The sequence below is a fragment of the Acomys minous genome, assembly GCF_964271855.1.
Source record: "Acomys minous genome assembly, chromosome: 14".
Lineage (NCBI taxonomy): Eukaryota > Metazoa > Chordata > Mammalia > Rodentia > Muridae > Acomys > Acomys minous.
Genome location: NC_140496.1, coordinates 42,166,127 through 42,178,356, shown reverse-complemented (window position 1 = coordinate 42,178,356; position 12,230 = coordinate 42,166,127). Strand labels below are relative to the sequence as shown.

Here is a 12,230-nt window from a genome sequence, read left to right as displayed (position 1 = left end):
GACAGTAGCATTTAAGGATTCAGACTTAAAACTAGATGGCTCATGCTTATAATCTGTCTAGAAGGTTGAAGATTACAAATCCAAGGCCAGCCCCACCTACAGTGTAAAACCTTGTTTTAAAAAGAGAGAAAAAGGAAAAGGACCAAAACCAAAATAAAGGTTAAAAAAAAAAGTCTAACTTAATGAAAAATGCTTTTTTTCTTGTGTCAGGGTCTGATATAGCCTAGACTAGCTTTGAACTCACTTTGTAGCTGAGGATGGCCCTGAACTTCCACTCTTACGGTCTCTACATGCCTAGTGCTGGGATTGCAAACATATGCTCCTTTGTCCTGGTTTCTGTGATGCTGTGGCTAGACCCTGAGGGCCTCATACATGCTAGGCAGACACTCCCAACCAAGCCACATCCCCAGACTCTAACTGAATGACAGTTACTACACAGTGGCTAGTCCTCTAAGTTTACAATAGCTCAGGGTGAACTTAGAAGTAGTGATCAGGACTTTTAAGGCTTATCATTTTTGTATGTGTGTATGTGTGTATCTGGGGGAGGGTACGTGCTGTACCACAGAGACTGGAAGAATGTAAGGAGATCATGGAGAGCAGGAGTTTGGGGCGGCTGTAAGCCACCCAACAAGGGTACTAGAAACTGAACTTGGGTCTTCAGAAAGAGTTAATGCTTTTAAATGCTTTTGACTGCTGTGCCATCTCTCCAGTCCAAAACAACTTCGTAACAGTAAGATTTACCACATGCATAGTGCTGTACAGTAATCATCACTTTCTATCTCCAAAACATTTTCATCTTTCCAAATAGAAACTAGGCTCACTGAAGTTATCATATACCCCAATGTCCCTCAGCTAGGCAGTTCTACTTTTTTCTCTAAGTTTTACTACTATAGGTGCTTATATACATAGAATTATGTACCAATTTTCCTTTTGGGTCTGGCTTATTTCATTTAGGGTTATGTCCAAGGATTATCTGTATAAAAGCATTTGTCAAGATTTCTCTTTTTGGGGGGTGGTGGGGGGGTTTCAAGACAGGGTTTCTCTGTGTACATAGCCCTGGCTGTCCTGGACTCGCTTTATCCAGGCTGGCCTCAAACTCACAGCAATCTGCCTGCCTCTGCCTCCCGAGTGCTGGGATTAAAAGTGTGCGTCACCATGCCCAGCTCGGATTTCTCTCTTTTTAAAGACTGTGCAATATTCCACTGTATTTATATGTATGTATTTATATATATATACATTTATTGATCACTCAATGTGGATTGTTTCCAGCTTTGGTTACTGTGTATAAACAGCCTATAAAATGGGCCATGAGAAGTCACAAATTTTTGGTATAAACTAGAAAAATAAAATATCACACATAAAGTTCAGAATGTGCACAGCACTTAGTAATGAACATTCCATAAGTGTTAGTTATTACTTATCCAGTTTGAAAGGTTGTAGGAACCTATTTGTTGGTCAACTTTCATTCCTATAAACTACAGGTGTAATATGACAATGCAATATAAATTGTAAAGTGAAAATTAATCAGCATACAGAATCATCATGTTGTTGAAAGGGCTTTTCTTTTTTTTAAAGAAAAAGAAAAAGAAGAAGCAGGGTGTAGTGGTGCATGCCTTTAATGCCAGCACTCAGGAGGCAGAGGTAGGCGGATCACTGTAAGTTTGAGGCCAGCCTGGTCTACAAAGCGAGTTCAGGACAGCCAAAACTACACAGAGAAACCCTGTCTTGAACCCCCCCCCAAAAAGTGGTATTTAAAACTGATGATAAAGCACAAATTTATACTTCAAAGAGAACTGAGAATAACAATTGAACAGGAACTTGGGCTGGGAACTTTGTGCTGGAGTTTGTGTCTAGCAGGCTGAATGAAGGCCTTGGGTTCAATTCTCAGGACTGAAAAAAGAAAAAGTAAACAAAGAACTAACTCCGCAGCTGAGTCCCACACACACTAACTCAGCAATACCCCAGAAATGCTGTGATGGGCACACAATGAACATTAAATGGCAAAATTCTTTCTTCTCTTTGTGGAGAATTTCTGCTCATTCTCCTCAGAATCTGTTTGTGTTAACCCCCACCCACCCAAAGCCTTTCCTAAGCTCCTAACACAATTCTTTCCCATTATGACCCCAAAGTACTGTATTACACAATATGTTTCAAAAGCACATCTCCACCACTTATTTCTATCCAGTGTCTAGCACATTCTATAAAACTGAAAGTACACCAAATGTTTGGTTAGTTGAACTGGACTCTCGATATTGAAGAGTACAGAACCAATGAGATCAACACTTGTTTCCAGATGTAAAAATGAGGCTTAAAGGCTGAATGCCTATTCAAATCATAAAAACTCCCTTTGACAGAACTGATACCTAGGTTCCATTTTCCAATAGATCTACAGGGAAAACTATGCTCCAGTCTGGTTCACTCAGCACATAATTGGTGGCGTTTATGGTGTATCCTCAAATGCTTTGTATTATAACACTCTGTCAACCAGTAAGGGTTGAGAAACAAATTCTAAAATTAAACCACACCAGTTATGTACCAAATCCCAATTATACAAGTTCTGAGGGAGGAAAAATCATCTTGTAAGACAATATATTGTATTAGGCAGTATACATCAAAAGATTTACCGAATTATGGGAGCAAAAGATCAGAACTCAGCATGCTGGAACTGAGGATGGCCATGACACCAGGCTAGTCAGAGCCTAACAAGATGTTCTCAAACTTCCGGTCCAAAAAAAAAAAGTTTTAATGCTGTTTTTTCTTGTTAACACCTTAAAATGAAATATGTGCCAAGGCATAGAATGAATGACAACACGAAGAATGAATATTGAATAGCTAAAACGGACATTAGCATACCAACGCCCCCAAACAGTATCTGTCCAGTGCAGATTACATCAAATTCCAGTATGATGCGAGTGACAACTTGCCCTGTGGAAAACAGACAGGACTCGAATTTTGAGGAAGTTCTTGTTTGTACGGCCAGGGCCACACTGCTACCGTCGCAGAGAAACCCCAAAGGGGAATGACTGCTTCCAGCAAGTGAGCTAGGAGCCTCAGTGAACAAACGCGAAAGAAAAAGTTGTCCCCTTTCTGATGGCTCGGTTCACTCAAAGAACGCGTGAGCCCTTCGGGAAACTCACGTGAGCAGGTCCCTAGAATTCGCTGACAGACACTTGCAAGATGAAGGGGGTTCATGCGCTCTGCCGGGGAACCACTGCGGCCCCACTGAAAGATCATTCTTGAAGCAGGGAAAGGGAAAAAAAAAAAAAAAAAAGACGCGGGGCCTGCGAGCACAGCTGAGCACAAAGGTTGGAAGGAAATGCACCATGTGGGCGCGCGCGACCCAGCCTCAGCGCCAGCCCAGCAGCTCAGGCGCTCCTGGCTGCCTCAACTCCACACAGCCCTGGGCTCCCGACTCTCAGAGGGGAAGGGTGGCCATTCCACACACAAGGGGCTGACGCAAGCCTCCACCGACACCCACAACCTGCAGCCCGAGAGACACCCCCCCCCTTTAGAGACGGCCGCCTGGGCTCGGGGCTCGGACCAAATCCAGCGCCACCGCCCACCGCAACCCACCGCAGCCTCCTCGCGGCCTTCCCAGCCCGTGCCCTATATCCCGCAGGCCCAGCCCAGCTGGGATCGGGCTCGAACGGAACGTCGGGGCCCCTACTCTGCGCGCCATGGCTCCCGTCCGCTGGAAGAAAGCCCTGGCCTGCGACCCCGGGCAACCCAGGCCCACCGCTTCCCCCTCACTCACCATGGCTACTCCCGGGGACCCGCAAGCAGCAGAGCTTACTCCTCCGGAGCCGCCCGCCGTCAGGTGACGCTGCCTTCCGAGCCCCGCCCTCCCTAGCCCCGCCCTCGGGCGGCAGCGGGCTTCCGATTGGCCTACTTCAAGTCTCGCGTGGTTTGGAGAGAAAGGGGGGGGGTCAGGCTGCGGTGCGGGGTGCACGGGGCGGAGCGAGACTAGGACCGAGCCGCGGCGGGCTTAGGGACAACCGGAAGGGAAGTCTTAGTTAAGGGGGCCCGCGGCAGAGGAAGGACAGAGATGGAGCTCTGTGCTGGTTCCCTTCGCCCGATCCGCCCGCATCCTCGTGTGCACATGCGCAGAGGGAAGACCAGGATTGGTTTTCTTGGGAGGCGGTCGCCACCAATCTGGAGGCGCCGGGGGTGGGTCTTAGCCCTTCTTGACGTCTGCGCGCGCACTTCTTTCCGCGCGCATTTCTTCCGGTGATGGAGTCGGAGCTCGTGCGGCGTTTCGCCCCTCGCCTCGGCCTTGCGGAGCCCAGTGTACTGAGGTGAGTGTGGCCGGCCGTGCCGGGAGACATCCCTGACTTGTGGCCATGGATTCTCCTAAGGCAACACCGGAGACACTGGCAGTGGGAGAATGATGGCACACTGGTCGGGGCGTGAGAAATCCAGAAAGACCCCAGTGGCTTTGGGGACTGATTGGTTAGCTAGTGCCATGCATGGGGAAAACGTAGCAAGAGTGGCCCAGATAGCGTCAGTTTTCAGAAGCCATTAAGATTGGGAGGATCGTTTATTATCGACCTGTTGTAGGAAGTAACGCTACAGCAGGAGAGCGTAGTGGGTCTCACCCAACACCCAGTCAGGTGAGAGGGGGTCGCTAAATAGATCTGAAGAGAGGACTCTGTAATCATTAAAACAGCAGTTCTTCAAGTGTGGCCCTGGATCCGCAGCAGCAGCCATGCCATCTAGCCGGTGGTGGTGCACGCCTTTAATCTCAGCGCTCGGGAAGCAGAGGCAGGCGGATCGCTATAAGCTCGAGGCCAGCCTGGTCTACAAAGCGAGTCCAGGACAGCCAGGGTTACACAGAGAAACCCTGTCTCGAAAAACAACAACAACAATGTCATCTAGTTAGAAATTTAAAAGTTCGTGGGCCTCATCCCAGGACGACTGACCAGAAATGGGGTGGGGTCCACAACTGTTTTCCCAAGCCGCCAAAACTGAGAACCGCTCATTTAAGGAAGAAAAAAAGAATTTGATTTCCTCTAACCTGCCTGCCTCCAGCTCTATACTTGTTCAAGTAATATTAGAAGGAAAGGGATTGTTTTGGGGAGACATGAATTCACTTTTCTTTAAAAGCCTTTGGACACAGCTAAGTCTGGAGTCACTTTGGTCCTATCTGAAGAACTTCCGCTCTACAAAGGATGTGCGTTCTGGGCCCCAAATGAATTTGCACAGTAATTAGGGATACAAATCTACCATGCTCCATTGGGTTCTTTGCCTAAGTGTTGGACACAGTTCTGGGACGTTTTAGTGAATATACTGCCTTTATAACCAGGAAAGCAGAGGAGTACCTGCGGCTCTCTAAGGTGAAGTGCCTCGGTCTGTCAGCACGGAGCTCAGAAACGAGCAATGCTGTCATATGCCTGGACCTCGCCGCTTCCTGTATGAAGTGCCCCTTGGATAGAGTAAGTTGGTTCCATAGGACACTGAATGATTTGATGTAACACTGAAGGTTTTTGGTTTTTTGAGTGGTTTCTCTGTGTAGCCTTGGCTGTCCTGGACTTGCTTTGTAGACCAGGCTGGCCTCGAACTCACAGCCGTCTGCCTGTCTCTGCCTCCCTAGCACTGAGATTAAAGGCGTGTGCTACCACGCCCAGCTGCTTCTTTGTTTCTTCATCTAACTCTTCCTTCATGTTGCTGTGATAAATTACCTGGATAAATGCAGCTCACAGGAGAGGGTTTTTAAGTGTACACTTCAGGGGTACAGTCTATCCTGGCACAAAAACCTAAGCAATTCCAAGGATCTACATGGCATTTATAGTCAGGAAACAGAAATTAATGAATCTTTGTTCTCAATTCACTTTCTCCTTTTTATGCCTACAGGATCCTGTGGGCCGGTCTGTCCACCTCAGTTAACCAGGCATGCCCAAAGGCTCTACGTCTCATCAAGTTGACAGTTGAGATTAACTCTCACTGTTCGGCCAGGCCCTTGTCAAAATCCTTAACTTTTTTAAAATCTTAAAGTCAGGAAGAGTACATGTTGAAACCAAATGTCAGTACTATATACTAACTCTATGAGCTGCCAGTTTCTTCATCCATAAAATGAGGATAAAAAAATGTCTTTCACTGGATTATTATAACTAAAGACTGTATTCTTTATGTAATATATCTAAAAGTACTTGTGTCATAAAGGATGCATTCATTAAAGCTCTGTTAACTTTGCGTTGCTGTCAAACTCTTCAGTCTCTTTTACCCTGCCCTCCAGCTATGATGTTCACTTATTGACTTGTGGTTTTGTAAATGCAGCACCCCTGGAATGCTTTTCTGCCAAGTTCCTTTTTTTCTTAATGTAACTGCTTTGTTACAAAACTTTCATGAAGCTTTCCCTGACTTCCCCCAGACAGAGTGAGTCTCCACACTGGTGGATTAACCTCCTCTGTCCCCCTTTTTTCCAGACACATGCCTTCCTCACTCTGTCCCAATACTTCTCTTTTTTTTCCAGTAAATTTTTTTGTCCAGCTTAGGAAAGCTGTATTGTTTAATCTCTTTTAAATTATTTGTAGCTGGGCATGGTGGTGCATACCTTTAATCCAGGGAGGCAGAGGCAGACAGATCAAAGCCAGCCTGGTCTATAAAGGGAGTCCAGGATAGCCAAGGTTACACAGAAACCCTGTCTCAAAAAAAATTTTTTTTTATTTGTACACATGCATGATTGTGCCCTTCTATAGTATGAATTCTTTGAAATAGTCTGCTTGATGTGATTGATGACTTTTAGGTTAAATAAAATTAGTACATAATTAATACCACAAGCTGGAGAGAGTCCATTAAAGGCTGGACTCAAAATCAAAAGCATAATTAATACCACTTAATAAGTAGTTAAGGATAATAATACTGAGTTTAAAATTTGTGTGTTTTTTTTTTCCTTTCAAAGGCTTATTTAATTAAGCTCTCAGGTTTGAACAAGAAGACGTATCAGAGCTGTCTTAAATCTTTTGAGTGTTTACTGGGATTAAATTCAAATATTGGAATCAGAGACCTAGCTGTACAGTTCAGCTGTACAGAAGCAGTGAACATGGCTGCAAAGATACTGCAAAGGTATGTATAATCTTTTACAGATTTATTTAATGTGTGTGTTTGCCTGCATGTATATATGTGCACCATATGTGTGCCTGGTGCTATCCAGTCAGAAAAAGACATCAGGTCCTTTGGACTGGAGTCACGGATATTTGTGAACCACCTCAATATTTAAAGACAAAAATTTTGAGTCAGTGGTTACAGCACAGCTGGTAAATAAATGCTAACTAGGTCAGGACAATCCAAGTTGGAGGCTGGGTTGTATTTTTTTTTTCCCTGAGTTGTTTCATTGCATTTTCAGTCCCTTTGAAATAATACTTCCTGACAAATGATTCCACAAACTTTGCTGTCCCCCAGCTATGAGTCCAGTCTTCCCGAAGTGCAGCGAGCAGACCTTGACTTGTCCAGGCCGCTGTTCACCACTGCTGCACTACTTTCAGCATGCAAGTAAGTGTTCTTTGGGGTACTTCGTGTTGTTTTGAGACAAGAGTTTTGTTGTGTGGTTATGCTGGCCTGGACTGCACTGTGTATCCTAGGCCTGCCTTAAACTCGGGGTGCTCCTCGTGCCTCGGAGTCCCAGATGCTGAGATTCAAATGTGTGTACCTCAATGCCAGTATGTGAATTCTTCAGTCCCAAAACATCTAATTTCATGTACAGTCAGCCCAGTGCTTCTGGTTTGTGGCCTACTGATCAGATTCTCCTGTTAGCTGGTAACATAGCTGCCAACTTAGAACTAGTGTTTTCAGACCTTTGCTTGCCAAGTGGGAACCATGTATGTATACAAGGTATTCTCATTTCTGGCCTGCTTTTTATAAGTGATAAAAATCTGTCAGGACAGTAGTCGTGTTTGATTTTCCCGGCATATTATTTAAAAAGTATTGCCTATAACTGTTCATTTGAGTATAAAACATTTCTGAAACAAATTCTTACATTTGAATCAATCTTTGAAGTGCCATTTCACCTTTTGAGAAAACTTTCTACAGAGAAATCATAGAGTAGTCTGTTAAAGACAATATTTCTCGGCCAGGCGCACGCCTTTAATCCCAACACTTGGGAGGCAGAAGCAGGTGGATCTTTGTGAGTTTGAGGCCAGCCTGGTCTACAAAGGGAGTCCAAGACAGCCAAGGCTACACAGAGAAACCTTGTCTCAGAAAACAAACAAAAACATTTTTTTTAAACTATTTCTCACTGTCTAGTCATCACTTTTGGTGGATTTGGCTCTGTTAGCAGCATAGCTAAGACTGATTGTTGTTCACAGATAACAACAACAACCTTTTAATTCAACAAGACTATGTGGGTGGACAGGGAGGTGATGCAGTTGATGTTAAAAGAGAAAAGTAAATAGTCAAATAACTGCACTTTTGGAACTGTGTTAAACTGGACATGAAATGATTGGTTGTCGTGTGCGTGCTTGCATGTGTGTCAGCGTATCACATATGTGCTGCCTGTGAAGGCCAAAAGACGGCATGGGATCCCCTGAAACCGGAGTTACAGGTGGTTGTGAGCCACTGTGTGGGTGCTGGGATTGAACCCAGCCCTCTTAGAGAAGTAGCTAGTGCTCTCAACCACTGAGCATCTCTCCAGCCTCAGTTGTTTTGTTTTATTTTTAATTGCTTGTTGTAGAGCAATATGAGCAGGATTTGGGCTTTAGGGTGGGGGTATAAACAGAAACATTCTCAAAGTGAATGGAACACTTAGAGATGCTGTGAGTCCAATCTGCAGAGAGGTAACAGCTGAGACACGCGAAGCTCTGTAACACATGTCTTCATTTGCCCTGTTCATTGCCAGACAGGTGCATCTTAGCTAAAGAGCTCAAGAGAGCAACATTCCAAGCTTCTCTCTAACAACATAGAGGATAGAGGAAAATCTAGACAGCTGAAGAGTCTTAGACCAGTGTGGGCAAAGGTAGTAAGTTTGTGATCTGGTTTACTTGCCAAAAAAAGTGGTGATAGTGAAAAGAGGTAAATTTATGAAATTGTTTTTTAGAATTCTAAAGCTAAACGTGGACAAAACCAAAATGATAACTACATCCGGTGTGAAAAAAGCAATATTTGATCGGCTGTGTAAGCAGTTAGAAAAGATTGGGCAGCAGATTAACAGTGAGTATTCTGTAGTTGAAAATGCTGACTTATGAATTCTTTAGTGAGAAAATTGACATGTCTGATCTTCAAATAAAGTAGTTCAGTACCTTTAAAAAATACAATTCTAGGTCGGGCGTGGTGGCGCACGCCTTTAATCCCAGCACTCGGGAGGCAGAGGCAGGTGGATCGCTGTGAGTTTGAGGCCAGCCTGGTCTACAAAGTGAGTCCAGGACAGCCAAGGCTACACAGAGAAACCCTGTCTCAAAAAGCCAAAAAAAAAAAAAAAAAAAAAACCAATTCTATGCTGGGCGTGGTAGCCCACACCTTTAATCCCAGTACTCGGGAGGCAGAGGCAGGTGGAACACTGTGAGTTCAAGGCCAGCCTGGTTACAAAGCGAGTCCAGGACAGCCAAGGCTGCTCAGAGAAACCTTGTCTCGAAAGAACAAAAACAAAAAATATGATTCTACAAATCCATGCCTAGAAAATAGATTCTTTAAGAAATATCAGTGTCAGCCGGGCATGGTGGCACGCCCCTTTTAGTCCCAGCACTTGGGAGGCAAAAGCAGGCAGATCTCTGTGTTCAAGGCTAGCATGGTCTACTTAGTAAGTTCCAGGTCAGCTGGGCCTACACAGAGAAACCCATATCAAAAGAAGCAAACTCAGGGGTTAAATGCCTCGTCCTAGCTTCTGTGTACGTAAGCTGGATGGAAGCAGTTCTCATGTCTAAGAAGAGAAGTGGCCAGAGAACAGAGCAGCAGATCAGCTTGCCTTTCCTCCATCTCTCTTACTCCTCTGGGCGCTGAATTTCTGTGATCCAGCTGAGGACCTAAATGACCAAATACAAAAATTAACCTCAAAACCGCCTTTTCTTTTTCTGAAAGGAGACGCTGCAGATTTAGCTAGTCCAGTACTGAAGAAAAAGAAGCTAGTGCTTGAACCAGCAGCAGAAGGTAGGCACACTGGCTGTCGCGGGTGCTGAGCTTGGTGCTGTGCGATTTCTGTAGTGAGCAGTTCTGTGACAGTCCCAACAGTTTTCTTGACAAAAGCCAGCACTAGAAAAAAGTCTGACCACCAATTACCTGGTAAGAACGTATTTTCAAGCCAGGTAAGGTTGTACACACCTGTAAATCCAGCACTTAGAAGTAGACGCAAGAGGATTGCTGTAAGTTCAAAGCTAGCTTCGTCTATATAGTGAACTCCATCCAGCATGGGCTGCACATTGATGCCATCTCATGACAATATAAACAGCCCTTTAAACAACAATTAAATGTTGTAAAGACATGTAAGTAAAAATATATCCAAAATGGCCAAAGTATATATGGTACATGTATGGTGAACATGCCCTTAATCCCAGCACCCCTTTAGTGCCAGCACTCAGGTGCAGGCAGAACTCTGAATTCTAGGCCAGCCGGGTCTACAAAGCTAGTTCTGGACCACTCAGGGCCGCACAGTGAGACCTTATAAAAACAACAAAACAAAGTGTGTGAGTGTGGGTAACTAAACTGGGCTGGGTTCATATTCTGCTTTGCTACTGTTTAGGCAAATCAAACAGAATTCAAGCAGAGACTGACTCATAAATTGGGTAACATCAAACTTTTCCAAATTTGGTTCAGAAAACTCTGCCCAGTAGTTGAACAGCAAGTCCTAATAGACTGAAACTAAAAGATCAAGAAAAGATCCGAGTGAGTCCAACTGCTCTTTTACTTAGCATGTCTGATGTACAGTCCTGTGTTGCTTACATAGGATCGCCGGCTACAAAGGCATTCTGATGCTAATGGCATCCTGTGTTGCTGAACACCACCTATTGGCTGTGTGCATTTGAAAAGGACACCATTTCTATGGATTCAGTTTCCTAGTCTGTAAAAAGTGACGTTAGTGCCTACGTCACAATGTTTGTGATGGGATTACTTGAGATACACACTTGTTTGATGTCTTAGACTACTTAGGGTATAAGAAGAAAAGCAAAAGTTGCCATGTTGCACTTCACTTTGAGACCTGACTCTTTCACCTTAATTGAGGTACATACTTCTTCTCAAAGTTTGAAATTACATTTGATAACTTTCTCTCACAGAAACAGAAGAAGTAATAGAAACCCCACAAAAACCACCAAAAGATGAAGATCTGAACCAGGATTATGAAGAATGGAAGAGGAAGATTTTGGAAAATGCTGCCAAAGCTCAAGCAGCCACGGCAGAGTGACTTCCATGTACAGGCCTGGACATGGAGATGAAGGGCAAGGGGATCTTGTCTAAACTTGTGTACAAGGCTGCGGATGTCTCAGGAGCGAAGACACTAGCACCAAGCCCCTCACCTGGAGAATAGACCACCCATAGCACCTCCACAACTCGAGTCTGTCCTCTCTATGGGATGGAATTGGGATAAGTTTGCTTCTATTATGTTAAGCGTAAGGACATCTCCTGACGCAACCTAGTTGAATGAAATTTCAAGCTGAAAGGCATCTTAGATATTTTGTTTTTTAATCTTATTTTACTAAATCAGTGTTATATATAGGTAAGTTAATAAATGCTTATTTTTTTAAAGATTCGTTTACTTTTTTATGTGTATGAGTATTTTGCATACATATATATACACACATAGGTTTACGTGTTCCTGGTGCCAGTGGAGGCCAGAAAAGGATGCTGGACCCCCTACAGCTAGCACAAGAATCGTGCAGGCACCACCAGTCCCAGCCTCCTGCACAGAAGACACGTGATATATCTTCCCCTTGAAAAGACAATGCTGTGTGTTTAATATTCCTGGTTACAATCTGTGAACACAAAAACCTTCTCTTTTTGGTTTTTTGAGACAGGGTTTCTTTGTGTAGCCATGGCTGTCCTGGACCAGGCTGGCCTCGAACCCCTTCTAACTCTTTAAAGAAAACATAGTGGCTATTATAGAGGCCAGGGTTGAATGAATCGCCTCTATGGCTAATAAGAGAATTATGCAAATCATCAATTTGACTATCATTAGTGTGAGAAAAACCTGACATATTAAAGCAACACATGCCAGGAAATTGTAGACAACCAAGATTATGTTTGAGCAACATACAGTCTATAGTAGCTCTCTTGTAAAACTATGATCCTCAGCTCACATCTCTTGATTAATT

At 44.2% G+C, this 12,230-nt stretch overlaps 2 protein-coding genes across 2 annotated transcripts in view; one reads left to right on the top strand and one right to left on the bottom strand.

The window, feature by feature from the left end:
* Positions 1 to 3,903, bottom strand: part of VPS35 (VPS35 retromer complex component) — a 37,740-nt gene extending 33,837 nt beyond the window's left edge. The window contains exon 1 of the mRNA XM_084756009.1: positions 3,755 to 3,903. Coding sequence (XP_084612135.1) covers positions 3,755 to 3,757 — 3 coding nt within the window. The 5' untranslated portion in view covers positions 3,758 to 3,903. The remainder of the gene's footprint in view (positions 1 to 3,754) is intronic.
* Positions 3,904 to 4,042: 139 nt separating this feature from the next.
* On the top strand, positions 4,043 to 11,666 carry ORC6 (origin recognition complex subunit 6). The gene is made up of 7 exons (XM_084756020.1): positions 4,043 to 4,295; positions 5,303 to 5,432; positions 6,899 to 7,062; positions 7,399 to 7,488; positions 9,029 to 9,141; positions 10,006 to 10,074; positions 11,196 to 11,666. The coding sequence occupies exons 1-7, from the start codon at positions 4,231 to 4,233 to the stop codon at positions 11,321 to 11,323; spliced, it is 759 nt and encodes a 252-aa protein (XP_084612146.1). The 5' UTR covers positions 4,043 to 4,230; the 3' UTR covers positions 11,324 to 11,666.
* The last annotated feature ends 564 nt before the right edge of the window (positions 11,667 to 12,230 follow it).

What these genes read in the sequence shown, in the direction of transcription:
- ORC6 (XM_084756020.1), top strand. Translation starts at nt 4,231, where the DNA reads ATGGAGTCGGAGCTCGTGCGGCGTTTCGCCCCTCGCCTCGGCCTTGCG. An exon ending in TGAAGTGCCCCTTGGATAGA is followed by an intron (nt 5,433 to 6,898) that starts GTAAGTTGGTTC and finishes TTCCTTTCAAAG; the next exon opens with GCTTATTTAATTAAGCTCTC. An exon ending in GATTGGGCAGCAGATTAACA is followed by an intron (nt 9,142 to 10,005) that starts GTGAGTATTCTG and finishes TTTTTCTGAAAG; the next exon opens with GAGACGCTGCAGATTTAGCT.